Source organism: Papilio machaon, chromosome 3, assembly GCF_912999745.1.
Source record: "Papilio machaon chromosome 3, ilPapMach1.1, whole genome shotgun sequence".
NCBI classification, from domain to species: domain Eukaryota; kingdom Metazoa; phylum Arthropoda; class Insecta; order Lepidoptera; family Papilionidae; genus Papilio; species Papilio machaon.
Genome location: NC_059988.1, coordinates 2,963,458 through 2,988,751, shown reverse-complemented (window position 1 = coordinate 2,988,751; position 25,294 = coordinate 2,963,458). Strand labels below are relative to the sequence as shown.

The following is a 25,294-nucleotide window of genomic DNA, read 5'->3' as shown; positions in this document are numbered from 1 at the left end:
AAACATTGGTCTATTGATCTTCTCAGGTACTATGTAGATGATGAAAATGTACTAAGAAAAAATCAACGTACTCAGAATGTACGACTAGTATTAGAGGTAAAAATAAAAGTATATTTGCGTAGTTATAACTTTAATTGCATGTAAAGATATGTGACATTAGAACAATATGGTTTATTACAGTAAATTCGACAAAGTGAAAATTAACAATTATTTATTCGGTTGTCTAATAATGAGATAAAAAGCTTCCGCTAGACTTATTACTGATGCGCTAAAGAACAGTCCAAGCATCCCTCCGACAGTCACTAAAAACAAAAAAACATTTATAATTTATTCTTTTTCAATATTTTTATTAATATTCGATTCGCCTAAGTTGGTCGTAAATCCAGAAGGTTACACAAAGGTACGGCTACTTGTTATATAAAACTTACCTACTAAATCCAAATCATTGCGCAGTAAGTTTTTACGATAACGTAAAGTAGGCAAGGATATCATACCAATATTAATAAGAGATCCTCTCTTCGCTTGGTTTGGCACGCGCCGCCTGTTTATTACAAGGAAATACATTGACGTATAGAAACAAATAAAAAAAACTCTGATATACGTTAAATACGTACATGATTTGGGTTACCTTGGGATAATCAATAAGTTGTTACGACTTAATATAGTTTTAAAAATATTTATATGTTGGTTTTGTACGTTAAGTTTTTTGGACACAGATAAAGAAATTGTTCCTTTGGCATCATAATTATATATTGTTAGATATTACATATTAATTACTTACATCGATGTATGAACTATAGTTAACTCGCTTTCAACACACGAGGGCAAGCAACTGTCATTATTGGCCTTATCAACACCGAGCTTTACTTTTTCACCTGAAAATAAAACATTATAGGTAAGTAAATAAACGTTATTACTTTTATACTTTTAATATTTTGAAACTTCCATTATAATTATACTTTATGAAATTAGTACTTTTTTAATTCCTGTTTAAACTGATATAAATTCATACCTTCATAAGTAACCAAACAATTTATACCCGTGTAATTACAATACATATGTTTGTCTGAAAAAAAAGTTATAATTAAAAAAGTAAATTAAATTTCTTAATTAAAAATTTTAGTAACAAATTAAATTATGTTTACAAGATATGTCTCTAACAGGATGAACACAACCGCACTGCTGGTATGATCTCTCAGTGTTTCTTGCAAGTCTGCACGCACCGTTGGAGTAAACCTGATAAACAGTTATTTTTTTTATGTTACATATGCAACTATATATACCAATCAAATTACGTAAATTGAAAATAAAAATACAGCAATTGGAAACAATACAACCAACTAATCAAGTACGTTTTCAACGTACAATAAAAAAACAGGTTTTTTTACCACATTTACAACAAAACTCTTGAACAAATTACAACTTATACTGTACAGTAAAAATCGTAATTTTTTTTATTACGTACGATCAATGTAAGGTCATAATTTCTTTTAACGGAACTTTTTGTAACATGAAATTTAATCGAAAATAACTTTAAAGTTTTAAAATGCAAAATTCGCAGTTAACTTTACTTACCGGATAAGTGTGCATAAATCCGTTTGGTACTTCCTCAAGATACCTACATCCTCTGACATTTGGCGTCTCAAATTGCAAAAGAGGATCATTCTCTACTTCAACAATAGAGAATAAGATATCAACATGGTTATGATAGTTCAAATCGACGTCTACTTTGAACTTATTATCCAACAATTTGGTTGAAAGTTCTTCTGGACTATGTATCGATATCTGTTAGCATATAGATAGAATACATCTGTAAAACTTATATTCAATGACTTTTATATAAAAAAAAAACAAAAAGGAAGATAAAAATTACTTGAGCATCGGAAAGCAAACGAAATGTCAGTACTCCAGGACCTGTGCTTTGATTCACGTTAAATAATTTATCGTGGTCATTTTCCCTGTAAAATTGGTTAGACATATCTTACTAATATTATAAATGCGAATGTTTGGATGGACGATGTTTGTTTGAAGGTATCTCAAGAACGGCTCAACGGATCTCGATGGCATAGATGTAGAAAATAGTCTGGAAGAACACATAGGTTACTTATTATGTTTTTTTAATTGCGCGGAGTTGCGGGCGACAGCTATTAATTCATAACCACAAGTTTGTATCTCAATCCGTTGTTTGGTAGCTTAATAACCGTAATCAAAACATGAGAGTGAAGTTGAATAATCACTTTTATCAGACGCCCAGCGACTTAACGATATTACGATTACCCTTATCTGTGAGTTCCAGTTTTGTTATCATTGTTGTGAAAATTGTTGAAGTGTGCGGACATATTGTAGTGCTTACATGTGTTGTAGTGAGTTGAACGAGATGCCAGGACCGGACTCCGAGTCCACTGGAAAGAATTTATCACAGCATCGGAACTGTTTGTGGTTGAAACTACAATCTGTGATCAGTTCCTCGCATTGTTTGTGAACCTAAAAAAGGGGCTTAGATGCAAACCTGATTCATGAAAACGTAAGTGAAAGGTACAGCTAACATTCCTAAGATTATTTAATACTGGACGTTAGGATAGTTACGAAAATTAATACTATGTTCTTAACGACAGCTTATCTTTAGTCTTTTCTTACAATCGATCATTAAAACATCTCACGAACATGATAAGTATGTTTTCAATGTTCTTAAATAATTTATTAAAAAAATTGTCGACATAAAAAACGACAAACTTTTCAATGTTCTCAAGAGAAATGTTATGATTTATCTTCAATTAATCTTCACTAATAACCAGTACGTCAACCTAACATACTTTTTTTTTTTTTTTTTTATACAAGGAGGAATGCTTAATGCATACTCCGTGCCTCGGGGAAGACACGCGAGTTATGTGAGATTCTCTCCCCGAATGGGAGCATACCCACTAAACCTCCTTGTTCCCTCATGGCCATAGTGTGGGGCGCCACGGGATCGCGTGAGCTTGCCACCGCGACGCCCCACTGACCGCCCCGGGAAGGGCCCTCTCTGCACCCCCGAAGGGGTGCTGCGCCCTTAGGCGCTCCTCATAACCTAACATACTCACGTAACCCTGCTTAGCAAAATCCCGCACCCCAACGCATGGTAAAAATGGGCGCAGTAGAAATCTCTCTCAGAGCGCTAGTAGACAAAAACCGGCTCTGTTTAACCCAATGGAGTAGGTAGAGCTTTTTAGCAGGCAGTACACAGACACCATTCTATCATGCCTAATATATATAATACAGCGACACGTACATACTCATTTATATATCGGATTCTGGATGTCTCTACCAGATAATAATTACCTTTGTTACAATGTAAACTTACGTCATTGATAATATCGCGCCAAGGAACGTTGCAAGGAACAGCATTACCACACGGCAGGCAGGTTGAACGGGTGCAAGACCCCACTCCGAATAACACATCTGTCAGATATCTCCGGTAATCGTAGCTCAAGTTGTTCACTAAAGCAGCTGATTAAAAACATATTTAAATGAGTTATTACGCATTCAAGATATCTTCCTAGAATTTATTGACTTTCGAAAAATAACACAAGAATATAAATAAATTTATGCAAGAAAATTCGACAGGACTTGTTAACCAAATTAGTGGCTTTAACAACAAGGTTAGCTATTTGTGTGAAAGAGACTCTAAATTTATGAACTCAATTCCACTTCCACTATTGTCTTCAAAATGTTTATTTCAAGTCTCAATAATGAAAGAATACTTTACGGTAACGTGCTGCCAGTTTCTTCTGTGTGGTCTTAACATTATATGTTTCAAGAACAGTCACAGCTGGAAATATCGTGTTCCAAGTCAAGTAGAGAGTGTTAGGAGTGAAATTTATTTCTACACCGACACGTAAAACTCTCCTCAGTAAAAAATATAGGCAACCACTTGACAGAACGAGAGTGATTACCCAAAATAATCTGTAAGATAAACGATAAATCGTAAAATGTTGGAAAATAATAAATTACGCTGTTTGCTTTCAAGAATACAGCCAACCACAGAGAACTCAGTAAAAATATTTTAGGAGATACTTTTTTATAAATACTTAGAAAATACCCAAGTTTTTTTTAATAACAGTAAACATTAGAAAGTCTAGGTAGTCATTACCTTTTGAAAATGCTAGCTTCCTTTTCAAAAACATATTTCAAACCGTGGATAGAACTATTACGCCCAAGATATTGCCACCGTTTTGAAAAACATCTAGCACTTTTGCATATCCATAATTTTAATTCGTCCATTTCTAACAATTGAAATACTTTTTTGTGTTATAGATTATATGAACTGAGCAAGTCCGTATTTAATTTTCTTCTAGCATATATAAAAATCATTTCGCGTGTTTCATTAACTGAAAGCAAAACGCTGTCTGTATAAATATTTTAGTGTTTACATTTTAAATAACAGTGGTAGACGACAGCAACAACAACATCAGTTGCACGAATTGGCCTGGCCCGGTGCAATACCACGACCACACAGAAGACAGGCGTCAAGTGGAAGTAATTCCGCGTACAGTCTCATGAGTGTGGTCCTGCTGTGTGTCCCGGAGGCCTAATTTTAGTCCTCTTTCTTATAAGGAAAGTCTGGGAAGGGGATGTGGATTTGATGGAGGAAGAGATGCATAGGAAGGTTAAATATTCTCTTTTTGCGCGTCTCCTCCTTCGTCGATTGGGGGTAGCAACGCATCTACAATTGCGAATGTCGATAGGCAGCAATCGCTTCGCCATTTTGGCGAATTCATTTGGCCGCGTGCCATCTTGTTATATAAAAAAACGTGAATTCATAATGAATAAAAGGTGTAATAACCATTTGTAACTGATTTATTAAAACAGAAATATAGATTTGTTTATTCGTTTGTACAAACATTTCAGTAAAAAATAACTTAGCAAGTATGTATTTGATATAATTTATACAATTGTTCTACAAAATATTTGAGTCAAGACCCTATAAGGGTTGTGGAGCTAACAGTATTAGTAAAGAAACAAAAATAGAATTAACTAGAAAAATTAAACTAAATGTTAAATTATACATGGTGTTATATTCAAACATAATTGAGCAATAATTTAATAAATAAAAGGTAAGTATTGACAACTGTTACAAATAAATATGGATTGGCTAGTGTTTGATAACATCTATTCTGGGATTAATTAATATCTTAACATTTGTAATAAATAAAATTGAAATATAAAAAAACAAACTTAAATACAACTAAGTTAAAAGTATTAAACATATGTTTATAGAAAAACTAGAGCTAAACCAAAAGTAACCTTACAAAAAAGTTCTTAACAACTTTACGACATAAATATTTACAGTATAAATTGTTTAAACTTTCGGAGACATCATAATTAATTAATTAAGAAAAGGCTTAACTCACGTCTGATCGTCCGGTGACGGCACCGACTAGTTTCGGAACCATTGGGGGTCCATCTTCAGGGCGAGTGTTTATTCCGAGGACTTCGCGGTCGCGTCGTGTCTCGCGTCACCGGACGATCAAACGTGAGTTAAGCCGTTTCTTAATTAATTAATTTACAGTATACTTTACAATCAAGTTTTTTGTATTTCTATCTGTCAAGTCTTCCTTCTAGTCTTTTATAAGGATTTTTTTTTTTTCAATCGAATGTATCACGGTATTAACCGAATAAATTTTTAAACCAGCTAAAGAAAGTAGATTTGGCAGGTGGTGGCTTAGTGGCCATGGGGTCCGCGTACGTATCCGTCACGACAGCCTTCACTGACCGGTCGAGACGGAAACCTTCCCGCAAGTCACGCAATAACTCCGGCTGGGGGTGACGTCTCTCCCAATCCGTCGCTAAAAAAAAAACCTCATATTTACTCAGAATACTAAGCGAGTGGTTAAACAACATTATGCCACTCAGATTGTGAACATATTCACCAAGTTTTTTTTTTTTTTTTTTCAAATGACAAGCTTGACAATAACTTTATTGTCCATTATTAAAGTACTCACGACAATATGGTTCGGTAGCAGTTGTAAGCACGAAATAAGCCCCAGTGGCTCTAGGTAAGCCACTCCCGCCTATCGCGCGTATGCCCATTTCCGAACAAGCGCCGACTCGGTCGCAAGCCGCGACAATGCTCGCGTTCACACTGACAACAAAAATATTTCTTATTCTATTGCTCTACGGCTGTAGTTTTACGGTTCCTTGACTTTAAGACACAATACTTTCGTATTCTTTCTCATTAAATAAAAGAACATTTTTGTATTTTTCATTGAATTGCTAACTGCAAGGCAAAAAAATTACAATGCTTGAATGAAATATAATACATGACTAGTTGTGAATATCTTTTAAAATTTGGAAAAGTATATATGATTCAAATCTATAGTTACCCTTCATAAGTTAAATTCCACTGATGTCCTCTAAAGGAACAATTATTGCTGACTAAAGACTCAATGAACAATAAATACGCTCGGCCGTGACTGCATACCGCTTGCTGAAGTACTGGGAACACAAAGAAAAACATTTTATTTTCCGCTTTCCAGTATATTTGAAGGGGGAATAGTTGAATATGAGAAAACATTCTTTCTCCCTATATCCTGATACAAAATTTTCATATGTCTTGTCTCCTTGTAGGAAACACGAAAAAATACAGTACTTGTAAGTCATTGCTATATGATGCTATATGATTAAGAGTAGCAATTACTTAATATCAGATAAATCATTGCTTAATAACTTGTATACATTCACTGGTTTAGAATTAAAGTTTAGAGCTAGAGTACTTACTTCCGACTGGAATGGGCAAGAGACGAGCCCAGAGAGAGCTCGTGGTGTTGAAACAGCCAGGCTGCTTCATACCACCGTTGGGATAGAAGTCTGCATGACCTGTTTATGCACACAATTATAACTTAAAAAAACTTTATATATTTATAAGTAAGCAGAGCGTATCACCAGTATTTAGTCTTTTTTCTAACAATACTTTAGTGCAATACCAGTAGGATCAGGGAATCCGAATCCTATCTTAGAGAGTAGTCGACCATTAGTATGTATGACGTCGACGAAGTCGGCATCGGTAGAGTCCAGCCGCTCCACTAGATTGTTTGTACGGAAACAGGGCTGCGCCGGGTCTAGACCTGGAACACAAGCGTTAATTTAGTACATATAAAATATGATAAAGAAAACTTAAAAAATGTACGTTTAAAATACAACATCGAAATACTGGCTGACTCTTATTGATAATATAGTATAGTTTCCTGATAAAAAAAAAAACTTGTCTTAATTTCATAATTTATAAATATTTACATATTTATTAGAACTCGTTACACTTTTTGTGCTTAAAGCTATATGACTTGGTTATATGTAAAAAATTATTGTATAAAATATTGATCGTACTCGTTTCTCATTATAGTTGAGTGGTACACATAAGGTGTAATCAGTAAATCATTAACTTCCTACTCCATGTATGTACTTGTAAACGTGTTCTATCTTATTCCTATTATGCATCCGCGCTGCTGTACAAAACTTCATTATACTATGTCCATAAAATGTTATGTAGCTGGATAAAATATAGAACCATAGATTATACATTTCCGTTTGGAAAATACCAATCTATCAATACTGTCCTACCACATCTCTAAACATAGGTAACCTATTAATATTGTTTGACACAAGTCTGATGTCTAATAGAGAATCGGTTATCGAAATTTCATTGTTTATTGGAAATGACAACACTGGAGTCAATCCCAAAATATTTATCTATGCCTACAAGTTATCAAAATTATAAACTAACTAGCTGCCGTCCGCGTGCGCAAAATTAAAAAAAAAAATTGCATCCATCATCCCGCGTGGATCAACTATACCTTCCCATCTAAGTCACATTAACATCAGTCCAGCCTTTCTAGAGATTAGCCGAAATAAACGCGGCCTTGCACATAAACATAAGCCAATCAGACAGACGAAAATTTAAAAAATCGGGGTTTCGTTATCAGCGACGCTAATACATGACGTGTGCGAAATACGTTTTTTTTATCGTTTTAACGTACAGAAACTTCAATTTTATTAATATGTATGGATTATCGCTCTCAGGGCCCGTGATACAGACTATTTGCGGCAGTAAGTGTATGTATGATACATAAATGGACAAGTGCATATTTCACACAAATACATAGTTCGATCAGGTTTAGATGATTTATTCAAACAAAACTTGTTTTATTCAACAAATTCAAACGAACTCACAGCCAAATATAAAACGTAACTAGCAGTATTTATAACTTACCAGTAATCCTGGAAACGCGGCCTAAATGGTATGATACGTAGGAGACAATATGTGCGCCGAGGCTGTGGCCCACGAAGTGGAAGTCTTTGGCATTCGCTCCCGTCTCCTTCATTAGTTGCTGCATGAACCTATGTCAATAAATCAATACTGTGTAAACCACCTCAGACACAAGTTCTTAACTCTTTTTTGGACATTTTCCGTCTGGTCTATCTTACTAATATTATAAATGCGAAAGTTTAGATAGATGGAAGTTTGCTTGAAGGTATCTTCGGATCGGTTCAACAGATCTTGATGAAATTTGGCACTTACTTATTAAGCTTTTTTTAATGCCGCACGAACGGATTCGCGTGCGACAGCTAGTAAATAATAAAGCGCTTGACAACGATCATACTTGATGTTAAATGGTGATTTAGTGTGAGTATGTAACTGGCTAGTTACTACAGTTGGTACTAAAGTTATTAAAATGCCTCGCGAAATGCATCAGCATCATTATGACAAAATCCAGATACTTAATTAGATAATTGCAATATTCCGAAGTCCGTATTCATATCAATTGTAGTAAAAAATATTGTTTATTTATTTAATAGATCACAATTACCCAGTAACGTCGCCGCCGACTGTTCTAGTGTTGGCCACCGCCCGCCAATACTTCCAAGTATTTCCGCCTTGGCTCCAATCAACAGCTATGACATTGACATCGCCCTATAAAAAAATCATTGATTTATATATTATGTTTTATGTAAGTATCGGAATAATGAAGATATTTCCAAAAGTGTTACATATTATAAAAAATACATATCACGTTTAGATTTGATTCACAATGTAAAAAGTTAAACCTTTTTTGTACTTACCCACTGCAAAAAGGCGTTAGTCATAGCTGTCACCCAGCTAGCGTTACTGTGGCTCATAAAGCCGTGTACAATCATAATAGTCCTTCTATTTGGCTTGAAATCTACCCATTCCAAACCAAATTGGTCTCCAGGAAAAACCTGGAAATAAAATTACTTTGACATATGTGTTTAGTAATCTACTGCTTTTATTCTAAGTTATTAAACTGGTTGATTTAGGAGAAAATAAAAAAAATATCATCGAAATTGCCTTTCATCAGTTACACGGCAACCACACTATACATACATAGACATACATATTATTCTTTACCTGAACTCTGTTTGGATTCTGTCGAGAAGAGAAGTAGAAATGAGTGTTGATATTCTCCGAGGTGTCTGGCCGCATGTTGATCAGTTGGCTGGCGAACGAGCCCAAGCCGAAGCAATCCACTTCTTCCGATTCCGGGAAGTCAGTCACTGGCTCCTGAAGATTAATTAAATCTTAATAATTTTTGAACTTATCTTTTATACATATTTTAGACGTATAGTTGAATTGTAGAGATGCATTGTTTAAAGAACTGGGCCCACTTCTTTCTGTTTATAGTTTAGACAAAAGAAAGGATTTTGTATAATTAGTAATTTTTATTCAAAGGTTGATGCATAAAAATCCATACCATCGAGCCATAATCGTCAGTAGATGTATCCGTTCCATTATGCTTCTTGTGATGCCAATTTAGAAATTCTTCGAGGTCCTCTGGGCTTATGTGATTTTCCACTGTGATTAAAAAATACATTTTAAATAATATTACATTTCAAATATTCGATATTAAATGTAATATTATTATTATATTAAAATTTAAGTTATACGTTTTTAGTTATATAGAGGAATATAAATATATTTATAATAATTATATAGAGGATTATAAATTTACAAAATATGTTTCATTCACCGAAATTTACATATTGCAGACGAAAAATAATTAACGTCAAGTATTTTATTTGGACATTAATAAATCACGGATGCGGTGTAAGGGATTACCCCGAACTCAAATCTTAGAATACGATAGTAGTGGAAGGATTAAATAAATAAAAATGTGACGTAAACATGACATTAAAATTAGCGCCTTGCATATGCAACGTTCTAGTGTAAATTCACTATTCATAATGAATGTTACCAAAGGTCATAAGAGCATTGAAAGAATAAATTACAAGGAAATTTATTTGAAAGCATCTTACCTATTTACCAAAGTAAATTAAACTAAGCCTTAGTAATACATAGTGTTTGATTAATACCTTTATCGCATTAAAAGTTATCTTTATATATAAAAGAAAGTCGTGTTAGTAATACTATTTATAACTAAAGATCGGTCGAACTGATTTAGCTGAAAATTGACGGGGAGGTAGCTTAGAACCAGGAAACGGACATAGGATAATTTTTAACCCGTTTTCTACTTTTTATTCCGTGTGGACGGAGTCGCGGGTAAAAGCTAGTTAAAGATGATTGCAAACAATGTTTAAAAGATAGAAATAAAAAAGCTCTAGTCTCAGATTTCCCAAACTAAAAGTGACAAGAGATTCATCTAAAATCTTATCATTGAACACTGATTTTATAATTTTTTTGTGCATGTTGATTTCTTACCCTAGTTCCTTAATAACTAGCCAATGAGTTATACTAAAAACCCTAAATAAATACTGTTACAATAAAAAAAAGGACTTTGTCGCGTTATTCGTTGCCAAGGAGATAGATAAACAATCATAAATGGTCATGGAACAATATACAATAGATATCTTAATGAATGTTCTTTTCTTTCTTTGACACCTTACCGTATTATAGTAAAATCGGCTCAAATAAATCTTCAGGCACTTTATTCCTATTACACTCAAATAAAATAAAGTAAAAAGTTTATACTTTGCCTTCCATGATTAAGAAAACTTACTTGTTTTATTGTAACGAATTCGTAAACACACAGTGTGTTGAAAGATTGGTTGTTTTAATCAATCAATACATAGTATAAAACAAAGTCGCTTTCGCTGTATGTCCGTATGTATGCTTAGATCTTTAAAACTACGCAACGGATTTTGACGCGGTTTTTTTTAATAGATAGAGTGATTCTTAAGGAAGGTTTGTATGTATAATAAATGCATAATATAGTAGAGAAACACTGATAAATTTAAAGGTTTCTAATGTGAACGCTGTGAACGTTGTGTATAAGGACATTCTGTAGTAGGTATATTTTGCATTGCACCCGTGCGAAGCCGGGGCGGGTCGCTAGTAACATATATTTAATTATGGAGTCACATCTTGTTGATTATTATCTATTTCCTACCACCGCCATCCTGACCTTATCTAATTCAGAATTGAATAGCAGTCGATCGCGAATCGAGCTGCACGCCACAAGCCCACGGCAACACGCAAACCTTGATCTTTATAAACCATAGTAATAATGATTACAGTGAAGTGCTAATTAGACTTAATATAGACAGTTTTTATTAATAACTTTAAAAGTAATTATAAAATTAATTACCTCATAAACCTATTTGATGATCTTAACTGAGTCGGTGCGAATTTGAGGGAAGTTTAAATAAAAAAATAGGAATATGGCTATTGAACTTGTAATCAACAAAAAAGAATAATGTAATCGTTTCTCGTGATTTTCCCACAAACTTCATTTCACGCTTTTCATAAAAACTTAAACTAATCTCCGTTAAGAAAATATTAAAACTTTTAATATAACGTAATTTCATCTCATCATCAGCTCACTATACGTCCCCACCGAGGGGCTCGGAGCCTACCCCAAGTAAGGGGTGACTAGGCCATGCGTAATTTCATAAATATTACAAATTTGCTCGCCAAAGCTTAGCATGCCAGCAAAGTAAGTTATAATACAAAGTTTGCACACGCACGTTACACAACTGAAACTCTGACATTTTCTACAACTTAGATGACTAACGAACACGCAACTATGTTAAAATAGACCATCAATTCTTTATCATTATCCAATTGTTCCCTTACACAATGTATTGCTACACACCATCACCATCAACTGAACATTTGATATGTACAGTTAAAACTTACGTATGTATGCAAAACTGAGAACTGTACAGTTTAAGTGGCAGTTAAAATTCCCTACAAACATAAGTTTTTAATAAAGTTTTTAACATAGTACTTTGTACAAACGTAACTTAAAACTGAACGTGTGTAACCGGCATCATAGATGTAACGAGTACTATCCTTATTTTTATTTAAAGTTAAGTACATATTAACTAATATTTAATGTTTTAACCCTTCGATTGTTGTTGCAACATTAATTGAAAATTGTTTATTTAAATGTTCATTAACAGCTTCATTTGCTAATGACTTCAAAGAAAGTGCCATGTACTTTACAAATTTAATTTTATCCAGTCTCCTAAAAAAACGAGTAAAATTACTTCCTTCGTGGTTTTTAATCTTGTATAAGTTAAAAACATCAACGACAAAAAGACACAAAAACTGTTTGCAGAATATAATTAATAATCGTTATCTAAGGCAATATTTCTCTTCAATATACGGAGTTTTATCTTCATAAATAACGAAAGCAATGAACTTTTATATTAATACGTCTGTTTGAAAATAATCACACGGGATTTACATCTTTTGTTTTACCGCTGCGTCACGATGCAATGAATACAAAAAAAAACATTAAATATAATTAATTATAAATACATTCTTATAATTTTCTGTCTTTTCCATTGTAAAATGCTACTACGGTAAAATCCATAAAATTCTTCTTATAAAGTTGATTGCTATGAAATCCTAAACCACTTTAATGATTTCTCAATAATAATTACTTATCTAAATAAAACCATCAGAAATACCTATAATCTAGTTTAACTACGTGATTTAGAAAAGGTAAACAAGTGAAAATGTATATGGACATGTAAATACAAATTCTTTTGAATACATAACTAAGTAACTCGTTCATAATTACACAGAAAAGATGATTTTTTATGCACATAGTTTAGCACATAAAATACAAGGGAAGCTTAATGTGTGATGCATACGAAAAATCCGCATCACTAAAGAAACGTACGATGCTTTTTATGTACAGTCAGCTGCATAAATATGTGTAAATTCACCTTTAGAAACTTGCATAGGCCTTTTGTTTCAGAAATGCATTTGCACATATTTGTCGATAGCATGTATTCATGGTCAGAACCATACAGACGGATACATGCATACATATTTTTGAAATCAATTTCAAAAATACGTATGCTAATAATTCGTATTCAAATAGGTACACAAGTTTTTGAAACTTTGCAAATGTTGAATATATTTATGCAGCTGACTGTACAGAGTTACATTTAAATTTTACTGTGAACTAAACCTCATTGGGCCAGCATGGTTAACTATGGCATAGTACCTCTAACTTGAGTAGGTTCTGAGACTTAAATGAGCTGAAGACGACTATAGTGGTAATCAAAGTAAAAAGATTGCGTTATATTATAAACTAGCTTTTACCCGCGACTTCGTCCGCGCGGAATAAAAAAAACACATGATAAAAAAGTTCCTATGTCCGTCTCCTAGTTCTAAGCTACCTCCCCATCAATTTTCAACTAAATCAGTTCGACCGATCTTGAGTTATAAATAGTGTAACTAACACGAATTTCTTTTATATATATATTAGCTTTTACCCGCGACTCTGTCCGCGCGGAATAAAAAATAGAAAACGGGGTAAAAATTATCCTATGTCCGTTTCCTGGTTCTAAGTTACCTGCTCACCAATTTTCAGTCAAATCGATTCAGCCGTTCTTGAGTTATAGTGTAACTAACACGACTTTCTTTTATATATATAGATAGATATACTTACACTAATTTTATTGAAATCCGTACCTTTCATAAGTTCATGACCGCTATCACCCGGTTCAATTGTCATATTTACATATGTGAACAAACGAGCATTCTGTATTCACTTATATTTATATACTAAAAATCGCTTCAGTAGTTTCAGAGTCCAAAATTTTATTATAAAATATAGCAATACGTACTACTTATATGTCATTTGATAATAATCTTGACTTGTAGATGTTTTTCTATCAATTTTAATGAAATAATTTGAAGTAATACTTACATTCATCAGTCGTTACCCAGGGGCAATGAGCGGAGACATTTGCACACAATAAAAACAAGCAGAACATAAAACTTAATAAAAACTTCATTTTATTTAAAATATTTACTGAGGATTTGTAAAAAAACTTATTTTTTTTTTTAATTTACAAGACAATACGATTTATAAAATAAATCATAACGCGACACGTCCTGTCCGATGTTGCGTATAAGTTAAACTGTAGCAGTTAGCAATATTGCAAATAAATATATAACCGTTAATGACAAAGGCGTGCAGATTAATTCCCAGTTTGTTTACTATACCCGTTAGTACCCGTGCTGCCGTACGGCAAAGATACACCGGAAATGCACCGAGTACAAATAGAGATAATTTACATTTTAATGTAATACTTATATTAATTATTAGCTATCGCCCGCGACTCCATCCGTGCGGATTTAAAAAAAGCTTAATTAGTAGGTTATGTGTTCTTCAACACTTTGTTCTACATCTATGCCAAATTTCATCAAGATCCGTTAAGCTGTTCCGGATATACACAGTCAGGTCATAAGTATTGTTACACAATAAAATCTTTTCTTTTAAAATGCTGACCACAAAAAAGTTTATATTGAATTCGAATTTCGAATTGTTCATGAAAAAAAAACTGCATACTTTTTAGAATTTTATTCTTTTATATATATCAAATCAATTACTACCATGTAAACATCCGAATAATATTGTCAATTAATAATACAAAAAAGGGCTATTTCATTGCTGTCCTTACTTCATTCGCTGTAGTAAGTCAAGCAAATCAAGGAAGTAACAAAACAGATTGACTCATTGGTAGGTTTCGTGTCGAGAAAACCCGAAACATTGTCATCCATAATGGGAAAATTTAATAAAACCTGAAATACATGAAAACTGTATAACCATAGAATAATTAAGCTACTAACAATACTAATATTAACATAAAAAAAAATAATATTAACATCATTTAGATAAATTTTAAGCATAAAAAATTATTCGTATTATTTTTTTATAATCATGCGCCATTCTGTAAGATTGTCTCAAAAATTATAGGTAGTTAGTGTCAAATTGTTAATTTTTATCAAATTTTTCTAATTCCTCGTTTCAGATTGTCGAATTTAACTACGTGTGTTAAAGTTAACTTCGTTTCATCAACTGTTACTTTTACTATATTACTGAAAGACATAAATATAATTAATCATCTTAAACAATCAATCATCAGTCGTCATCACCTGCTAAATAAATAAAATATTTAATTAAAAAAAAAATTAATCAGTAATTAATATTAACGCAACAGAGCCAAGTTTACAAACAGGTCAGGGACACCAAACAATTTTTTAATAACAATACAACCCGAGCCCTACTTTTCAAATACCGGAATCTAAGTCACGGTCAAAATAGCTGAGTCTTTAGTATTTCTTCGTACGTTTGATTATTAAAAGAGTTTTTTTTATATTTAGTAGTTAAATCATTGAAAAAATCAGTCGATTCATCACCGTAGTAAATCTATTGAAGACAAAGTAACGCAACGTTGCGTAACTATTTACATTAGTGGCCACAACACATCTCCTGAAATTATCTTTTCTTATTCGGTGTTTACGATATTTCAAGAGATTATATCACTACTTTTTAAATCTTAAAACTAACTTAGTCTTAAGCCCAATTGTTACTAGCTCAAGTCGCATCGCGATTTTGGCCGAGGGCTACTGTTATTACTACGATCAATTTTCCCTTAGTGGTAAAGGGCTTTTAGAATTTTAGTAAGTAAATCTTATAATATGTTACTGCAAAAATTAACAATTTATTACTTTTATCCCATTATTCATAATTAACATGGCATGTTTGTGTAATCCCACCCGCTCCTTTAATTACCTACGTCAGGAAATGTTTTTGTAAAAATGTAGTTTTTCACGGTCAGTACAGTACGAAGACACAAGTGCGTCACGGCACAAGCTTTAGCAAATGTAAACATGATTGAGCTGTAATTTCCTTATAGAGATACTTCGCCTCTTTGTTTTTACAGGAACTTTATACTAGTTTGTAAAGTTCATTTCAATTTACGGCGGATTTCGTGGTCAACTAAAATTATTGTAACAATATATTACAACCCATTACTAAAATGAAAGATAAAAAGAATAATTTTTTATAGTTTGGGTCTTTCCATATTTTTCGGCTGTTTGCAAACCGTCAAGACCATATTTTTCACACGTAGATAGTTAAGTACGATTATGTATGGATATCCATTCTAATAAGACATCCCGATGTCTTAACAGCTTAAAGGTTTTATCCTCGGAAAAGAGAGTTATTCTATCCCTATAATATTACCGCGTGGGATTACCATAGTAATACTTGTTGTATAATATGAGTAAGACGTGTTTACTGTATTTATAATTAATTATTGGCCAAGTATTGATATTTGCTATTTAGCATACTTCCTTCCCTCACCTAAAGCATGTATAGAATTCCCAAAAAAAAATAATTTGAAGTACTACGTTGACATCATCATTTAAAATCAAATTCCCTGAATAATCGCGTACATGTCAAACAATATCCGTAAACATTGAATAAGTTAGATAAATAGTTTAACAAACAGACGTACATAAACAGTTAATTTATTGACTCACTGGTAAAGTCCTTTCACTTTATAAATCACACAGCTTAATACAAGAATGCAGAGCTGGGCGTTAACTCGTTAATCCGTTAATCGTTAATTAACGAAGTTAACATTTTGCTTAACGGATTAACTTTTAAGTTAACTTCAAAAAGTGTTAACGCTTTTGTTAACTTCCGTTAAACTCAACTTCCGTTAATAAAAGTCCGTTAATCGTTAAATTAGAAACTTGGAGACTTGCTGTCATTTTGTTTAAGTTACGTGCCACGCCACGCTCGTAAGTTCAGCTATGTTGGGCGACTGTCGGCGACTCGAATGGTGAACGAAAGAGTTGATCATTGATATATATATATGAAGTTCGCGTGCAAGTGTGATGCATCAGAGCGTCCGGGAAAGACGCGAACAACAGGACAAAATCAAAAAAAAAAGGTTCGAAATAGTATATTTCATTACGAGTATATAAAAGCATGAGTATGTAATAGCCCACATTCTGAACGCTCTTCGTCCCTGCAATACGCCACTTTTTGAGCAACTGTATTAATACACTTTTTTACCCGTGCTTTTTCTTTAGCATTTCCAAACTTGTCCGTTCTCTTTCCCAACTGTCAAAATAATGTCTGTTGGGTGAAGTTTTTACAAAAAAAAATCATTGAAGTTTTTATGATTCATACAAATGTTTCTAAAAAGAAGCTCCTAATTTGTTACAATATCAGATTTAATGATTTGATTCAATCAATTAGGTTAGTTTTCATTTTATTTCATCTCATTAAATTTCATTTTCATTTCATATCAATAAAAATAATCTACTGAAGACTTGGTTGTTTGGACATATTCCCTACGGTTGGCGCCATTTTTCAAACATTTTAGTTAGTTCAGTTTATTGTGTTTTTATTATTCTATTAAATTGCTTCATTTTTTCGCAACTGTATCAAAAATAGTTGTTTAGTACACGTGCGAAACTGTCATTACAACTTGTTCCAACTGTCAACTTGTAGACATTTGTCGGAACTCTTTGCAATGACAGGCTTTCCGCACTCGTAATGAAATATACTATAATGCATTCATACTTGTCTCTAATACTAATGTGTACATTCAAATTACAATTACTATTTTAAACAAGTGTCGCCACATAAGTGTGAAATTAGTATGTATAATTTTTGTATGGTTAACTGTTAACGATTAACTTTAACTTGCGTTAAATTTTCGAGAATTTAACGCTTTAACGATTAACGAAGTTAATTTTTTAATTAACGAATTAACGATTAACGAAGTTTACTTTTCGATTAACTGTGCCCACCTGTGCAAGAATGATCTAAACTTCTATCGTACATCATTTGTTAAAAACTTATGTCACAATATTATAATTTTAATGTTTATTAATTAGAGGTTTAGATCCAGATACTGTATTGGTCCTAAATAACAATAACCATCTGTTGATTGTCTTTGCTTACTCCAAGGATTCACGATTCGGGAATCGGGACGTCAATTAAAAGAAATACTATAAAAAAGTACGGGTGAACTAAACGAAATACTCCTAAAAAACATATTAGCAATTTAACAAATAGAACTTTGGTATTTTTTTTTTTAAAGTCATTAGTTATAAATTGCCCGCGAATTTAAACCAAACAATTCATTGACGAACAGTGGGCCTAATATAAATATTTTTGTGACAAGTACCTTCGTATCATAATCGTCAATTATTTTAAAATTAGTATGAGATTTTTGGTGTACTTTACGCTCGATTTTGCTGCACCAATTTTAACACAATATTGCCGCGACAATACGATAGCGATTATCGCAAATATATGTGCTAAGTCCACATATCACGAAGTACGAATGAATACTTGTTTTAATGATCTTTAACACGGATATTAAATAACATTAGAAGTTGCTTTGATCAATTAACAAATGAAAAAATTACAACACACATTCATATTTCCAAAATTACTGTTAGAGGTGTACAAAGTTATTACGTAAAGTTGTGTTTTGAAAAATCTTTTTAAGGTGAATAAAAAAGAAATCCTAAAATAAAAAATAAGTATAAATAAAATAGACCGAAAATAAGTTGTTTGTCCTTGAATATTTTTGTTTAGAAAAGTTTAAGTTGTTCGTTGCCAGTTATGAAAAGTGTATTTTACTAAATGTTACAAAAATAGATCTTAAAATTATTTATTTGGAATTAAAAGATATATTATGAAAAAGTGTTGTACTTATTATTTATTGTATTTAATTTTTTATTTGTAACTTTAACTAACCACTGTTTTGTTTATCACCAATTTTATTTTCATGGCAACGATAAATATGAATAGAGTGCTCTGATTGGTCGACTTCATAACGTAACTAACAGTTCAAAATTCAGTGCAACTGCCGTGCAAAGCAACTGTTCTTCATGTTCCAGCGCTTAGTTTGAGAACATTGTGTATTCATTTGTGAACAATTTTTAGACTTTTGCTTCATTTTTATCATTTTATTGACTTGAACTTATATTTAAAGTTAATTTATAATGACGTCTATCAAGGAAGATGAAAAGAAAGAAATACCCGAAATAATTCAAGATCCTCAAACAAAGAGCACATATCACAGATTGCGGTTTTTCGGAAAGGTGAGTTTTTCTTTTAAATTAAACAGCGACGAAATGACGAACTTGTTATATATGTCTTCACTTTATAAAACTTGTCTAATGGGCGTATACCAAATTTAAACTGAGTACATCCGTTATGTTTATGAACAATTTGAAAATTATTTGGCAATGTGTAATACCCACTACGGTTACGAAAAGAAAACGAACACTGCATATTATTAATGAACTAATTTATACATAGACGTGAACTATAACTCCCTTATTTATTTAACCCATCATCAATTTTAGGGAGGCTTTGCAAAATGCTACGAAATCCAAGACATCGCCACCAACCAGGTGTACGCGGGGAAAATTGTTTCAAAAAAGCTTATGGTAAAGTCGAGTCAAAAGGAAAAAATGGCTCAGGAGATCTCTATCCACCGCTCACTGCAACACAAACATGTGGTGGGCTTCCATAGCTTCTTTGAGGACTCACTCAACATTTACATTGTACTGGAGCTCTGCAAGAGAAGGGTTTGTATTTACAAGTGTATGAAAAACTTAAACTATATAGTAACGGCAACATTATTGTTGTAATACAAGTATAAAGAATAAAAGCCAATGTAGCTTTTAAAATATGTAATAGTATTAAAATGGTATTATTTATTACAGTCCATGATGGAATTACATAAGCGTAGAAAAGCCATCACAGAGCCTGAAACAAGGTTCTATATGCGTCAGATATTACTCGGTGTGCAGTATCTACACAGCCGGAGGATTATACACAGAGATCTTAAGTTGGGAAATCTTTTCCTTGACGATGACCTGTGCGTTAAGATTGGAGATTTTGGACTAGCAGCTAAAATTGAATATGAAGGTGAGAATCATATTTATTCCATTTCTGTAGTAAACAGCCATTGTTATTTCGTTGTATAAAGTATATTTAATTAATAGTATATTTCTGTATTATTATTATTAACAAATCTATATATTATACTAAATTTTCAAATACTAAAATTAACTTGAAAGGTGTATCTGCGTTTTGCTGCAGTTAGTTTGTTTTTCAACGTAATTATAACTCAATAAAAAGTCTAATTAAATAAATTGTCTAAAAAATGAAATCAATTAAAATTTTTAGGAGAGAGAAAACAGACTTTATGCGGCACACCAAATTACATAGCTCCTGAGATATTGACAAAGAAGGGGCACTCCTTCGAAGTGGACATTTGGAGTTTGGGCTGCATCATGTACACCCTGCTTGTGGGAAAGCCACCTTTTGAAACATCAACTCTCAAAGACACATACAAAAGAATCAAGCAGTGTGAATACAGGTAATATAGTTTATTTTAACTACAGATTTAAAATACGTGAAATTCCAACTTGAAGAACTCAAACTCTGTTTTCTATGCACACGAAATTTCTTCTGAATGCAGTATCCCAAAAACATTTTAGTTAACTCAATATTAAAATATAATCTATTACTATTTGTCATTACAAAAATTATGGCTTTTAAATGAAAAATTACTGATTTAAAGAATATGTTTTTGATTTAATTTTACACATGTATAAAACTTGTCATTATTTATGGGCAGTTTACATTAGGTCATCAAACTTGAAATATTAATGCGCCTTTTTGTTGACAACTAGTGAGGGGATATATCTAGCGCTGCATACTTGTTGTGCGGGCCCCTGGAAAACATTTGGTACTCGGTACGCTCAGGCCGTAGTCAACGACAATACACGCAAGATGCGTTACAGGTGGTTATATCCAACAGTTGTGGTAATATGGTGATGGAACTCGATGTGAGCTTCTGTTCAAATGTGCTTGAAACTGTTAAAAACCTACCTACAATTGTTAATGTCTAACCTTTTTTTTTTTTTTCATTTTATGTTGAATAGTTCTCATATGTGACTACTTTAAATATTCATTTTTCAGTTGATCATTGAGAAATTCCAATAATAAAAGCGTTATTAAAGTGTTCGCGTTATTCATTGTGTTTTTAAAGTGTGTGATTTTTTTGTGATTGTTTTCAATGATGTTTTAACTTAGATAAATAAATTATTAAACATGTAACAAACAAGTTTATAAAAAATTATGAGTTAACAAGCATATGAAGGGAAACAAATATCTTATTCTATGTTGTCAATTTTTTTCAATCAAAACCTGTTGTTGTCTAAATTTTTTTAACTATTTTGGGGTTTCGTATTGATAGGAAAAATATGTTAATTTAACTTAAATAACCATTACTCCATTATTAACTAAATATAAATTAAGATTACTAAATAAAACAAGATATTACTATAAAACATTTTGGTCATTGAATTACCGGTAAAAAAGTACGCAAATAACTTCCGGTGTCTAATGTCGTTAAAACCGGAAATCTAAGAAATCCAATTAACATAACTAGATAGATATCTTCAAAATGTAACGGAAATGTTCCAATGTAAAGTCACGTAAAAATTATGTATGTTTTACGATAACTAACTTATTTTACAAACAAATATTTTCCAGCTAAGCCACCAATATTTAAAAAGTTATGTAAAGTGAAAATATAGCAATAAGTACAGGGTGTAACAGTTGAACCAGTTTTTTTTTTATTTGTCTAAAATCTCGCACTTACAAAGGGGAAAACATAATAGTTTTGTATGGTAGAAACTTGTTCAATGTTTCATTTACATTTAAATGATTGATGTTTCGTGTATTTCATAAATCTTCAGCCACCAGCTGTGCGATTATGTTATTACAACTTTTTTAGAACATCATAGTTATTAAAAGTTGCATAACCAGGGTACCAACAACGCTGAGGAAGCCGGCGACCTCAATGATCGTGCTCCAGCTGCAGGCCAACCCTGCGCTGCGGCCCTCGGTGGACAAGCTGCTGCGACACGAGTTCTTCTCGTCGGGCATCTTACCGGCCGCGCTGCCGCTCTCCTGTCTCACCACCGCACCCCGCACAGACCAGCTCGAGGGCATGATGCAACGACGCCCGCTCAACGAAGTCAACAATATTAGTATGTCACATACCCTTAGAGTAATTGATACATTCAGTCATGTTTAAAATCGTAGTGGTAACTTATGTGATTACTCGCGACTTCCTTCGCGCGGAATTAAAAATAAATCGTTTTAATAGTTTCGGAGCCTAACAAATAAAATCTTTCCTATTTATAATATTAGTAAGATATAAGACGAACTCTAATAAGATGAGCTCGCTTGAAATCGTTTTAAAATTCTTATTCCACAGTGTTTTGATATTAATTTTTAAATAACGGGTTTTGAATAGATTCTCTGTAGACTGATAGACATGCGGATAATATTAATATGAATGAACTTTTGTAGACAATGTTGGCATGGCGGCCAGCATACCGGCCCAGGTGAAGGCGGAGCCGCGCACTGGCGAGTCCAGCTCACACCGGCAGAACCTTGTTGCCCTGCGAGATCAGCTCGCCGCGCTGCTGCAGTCCAATGTTAGTCATTACTAATACACATAAAAAGTTATTTTGTCGAAGTAAATACACTCCTTTTCGTTCTGCTAAAATATCTATGGATGCGAGATCCCAGTACTCATAACTTGTTACTTAATAAAAATACGACTTGTATATTTATTGTCTTGTTTATTCATAATAAAACTATGATTGCAGCTGAAATGCCGACCGGAGTGTCTGACGGAGGGTCTGAGCGATCCCGCGGCCCAACCGCTGGTGTGGGTGGGCAAGTGGGTGGACTATAGCGACAAGTACGGCTTCGGATACCAGCTGTGTGACGAGAGTGTCGGCGTTATGTTCAACGACACCACCAAACTCATCATGCTCTCCAATGGAGTGTGAGTCCTAAACTAATGTAATCAATTCCATTGATGAAACATTCATGAAAAACCCATATTATATTCATTCTCTCTGAAAAACTTACATGTCATTATTTTTTCTATGTATTTATGAAAGCCCTGTTTATTAGAATATTCTGCAGATACTTTTGTTTGCTAGTTTGAGACAATTATGGATTTTAAAAAAGTTTGGTGTTATAAAAATAAACTGATGATATTTTTATGATTGTATAAATAAAGGTGTTTCATACTTGTTATTTATGTTACAGAAATGTTCACTACATTGACCGGCATAGCACTGAAAAATATATGACAATGACTGACTACCCACCAGAGCTGGACAAAAAGATGAAACTCCTTTCGTACTTCCGTAGATACATGACCGAGCATCTTATGAAAGCAGGTGAGCAGACCTATTTTAATGATTTAAGAATTTTGTTGCTTTATCTATATATATAAAAGTAAGTCGTGTTAGTTACACTATTTATAACTCAAGAACGGCTGAATCGATTTGACTGAAAATTGTCGGGCAGGTAGCTTAGAACCAGGAAACGGACATAGGATAGTTTTTACCCCGCTTTCTATTTTTTATTCCGCGCGGACGGAGTCGCGGGTAAAAGCTAGTAATATAATATAAGGTGTAACTCAAAAACCACTAAACCGTTCTTTCTAGGAGCGTCAGTACAAGTTCGCGAGAGTGACGGTCTATCGCGACTGCCTCACCTGCACCAGTGGTTCCGCACCACGCTCGCCGTCATCATGTATCTCACCAACGGAACACTACAGGTATTAAAGCTTTCAAAACATCTTGGCACCTCGGAACTTCGCACGAATCGCTGCGCAAAACAATTTTTTTTATTTTTTTATATCAAAAGGTAGCAAACGGCCACCTGAATTCGCCGAAATAGCGAGGCGACCGTTGCCATAGTAATCCGCAAATGCAGATGCGTTGCTTACCTTTAATCAACGGAGAAGGGGACGCACAGAAAGAGGATATTTCTCCTTTCCCTTCCCATCCTTTCCTAATAAGAAAAGGGTGGAAAAGGAAAAAGGACTAAAATTAGACCTCCGGCAACACACTCATCAGACTGTACTTGGAATTGCTTCCACTTGACGCCTGTCTTCTGTGTGGTTGTGGTATTTCACCGGGCGAGGCCAATTCCTGCACCCAACAAATATTGTTGTTGCGGGATCTACCATCTAAAATATTAAGTGTAACGGGGCGTAAAGGAATGCGAAGGTCAGCTGACCTTGAATCTCCAAAAGGATTGAAACGGCACAAAAGCACTCACCTTATAATTAGATGGTACTGTTGTACAAAGTTACATCAATTTAAGGCTCTTAAGTTTTAATTTTTCTTTTCAGATCAACTTCCAAGATCACACGAAGATAATATTGTGCCCGCTGATGCAGGCTGTCACGTATATTGATGTGGAGAAGAACTTCCGCACGTTTAGGTTCAGCACCATAGAGGAGCACGGCTGCGATAAGAAACTGTACACGAACCTCACTTATGCTTTAGAGAAAATCAACAGCGTGCTTTCCACGAAACTCTGCTAGTGACTACTTAGACTTAAATGATTCTTATATTAATCAGGATCTTGTTAATTAACTTCACAGGTTTTGTATAAGGTCCCTAGTATTAATGCCCTTTTATGACAATTTGCTGAAAATGAAATGTCTAAATGTACAAATTTAATGTTACACTGTCTTAGTTTAGTCGGCTGTCGGCCAATGGACGTATTTTTTTTACTAGGGACGCGCATAGTTTTGTAGAGTGACCAAACAATCGTAAAGCTGAAGATGAATCAGCGAATTTTTCATTTAAATTGCCTGCACTTCTGTTCCTATTGTTGAAACACTTGTATAAAAACTGGACATTCCACAGATTATCTTTAGAAAAACAAAGATACAGTCGAACCTGAATAAACTAGAACTGTATGAGTGAGAAAACTATAAGCGAGAGTTATTGTCCGGTCCCGATGGAAGACATCCATAACAAAGAAACTCAGGTTAGAGAGAAACTTCTATAAGCGAGACTCAAGTCACAGTCCCTTGGACTCTTGTTTATCCAGGTTCGACTGTAAAACAGTTAATAGGCTGTTAAATTTTACAATAAAAA

The 25,294-nt window shown here is 33.4% G+C and overlaps 2 protein-coding genes and 1 long non-coding RNA gene across 6 annotated transcripts; 1 reads left to right on the top strand and 2 right to left on the bottom strand.

The window, feature by feature from the left end:
* Nucleotides 1-223: 223 nt before the first annotated feature.
* On the bottom strand, nt 224-857 carry LOC123723114. Its single transcript, XR_006756658.1, has 3 exons — nt 782-857; nt 429-541; nt 224-302 (listed from the first exon to the last, which is right to left on the bottom strand). It is a non-coding gene; the product is annotated as an uncharacterized LOC123723114 (long non-coding RNA).
* Nucleotides 858-2,320: 1,463 nt separating this feature from the next.
* LOC106712452 (serine/threonine-protein kinase polo) lies at nt 2,321-25,204 on the top strand. 4 transcript variants are annotated; one of them, XM_014505028.2, is made up of 12 exons: nt 2,321-2,524; nt 19,285-19,393; nt 19,661-19,885; nt 20,024-20,228; nt 20,490-20,682; nt 20,999-21,109; nt 22,140-22,363; nt 22,689-22,816; nt 22,991-23,172; nt 23,442-23,575; nt 23,846-23,958; nt 24,538-25,204. In XM_014505028.2, exons 2-12 carry the CDS (start codon nt 19,295-19,297, stop codon nt 24,730-24,732), a joined length of 1,809 nt encoding a protein of 602 aa, XP_014360514.1. In that variant the 5' UTR covers nt 2,321-2,524; nt 19,285-19,294; the 3' UTR covers nt 24,733-25,204. The 4 variants fall into 4 exon arrangements, with proteins under 4 accessions (XP_014360514.1, XP_014360515.1, XP_014360513.1 ...); XM_014505029.2 differs by having other exon boundaries at nt 2,321-2,535; XM_014505027.2 differs by lacking the exon at nt 2,321-2,524 and having other exon boundaries at nt 19,106-19,393.
* On the bottom strand, nt 5,618-14,298 carry LOC106712454 (pancreatic triacylglycerol lipase). Its single transcript, XM_014505031.2, has 11 exons — nt 14,181-14,298; nt 9,747-9,847; nt 9,404-9,556; nt 9,097-9,234; nt 8,844-8,947; nt 8,246-8,373; nt 6,963-7,103; nt 6,757-6,855; nt 6,363-6,474; nt 5,982-6,121; nt 5,618-5,825 (listed from the first exon to the last, which is right to left on the bottom strand). The coding sequence occupies exons 1-11, from the start codon at nt 14,266-14,268 to the stop codon at nt 5,647-5,649; spliced, it is 1,383 nt and encodes a 460-aa protein (XP_014360517.2). The 5' UTR covers nt 14,269-14,298; the 3' UTR covers nt 5,618-5,646.
* Nucleotides 25,205-25,294: the final 90 nt, after the last annotated feature.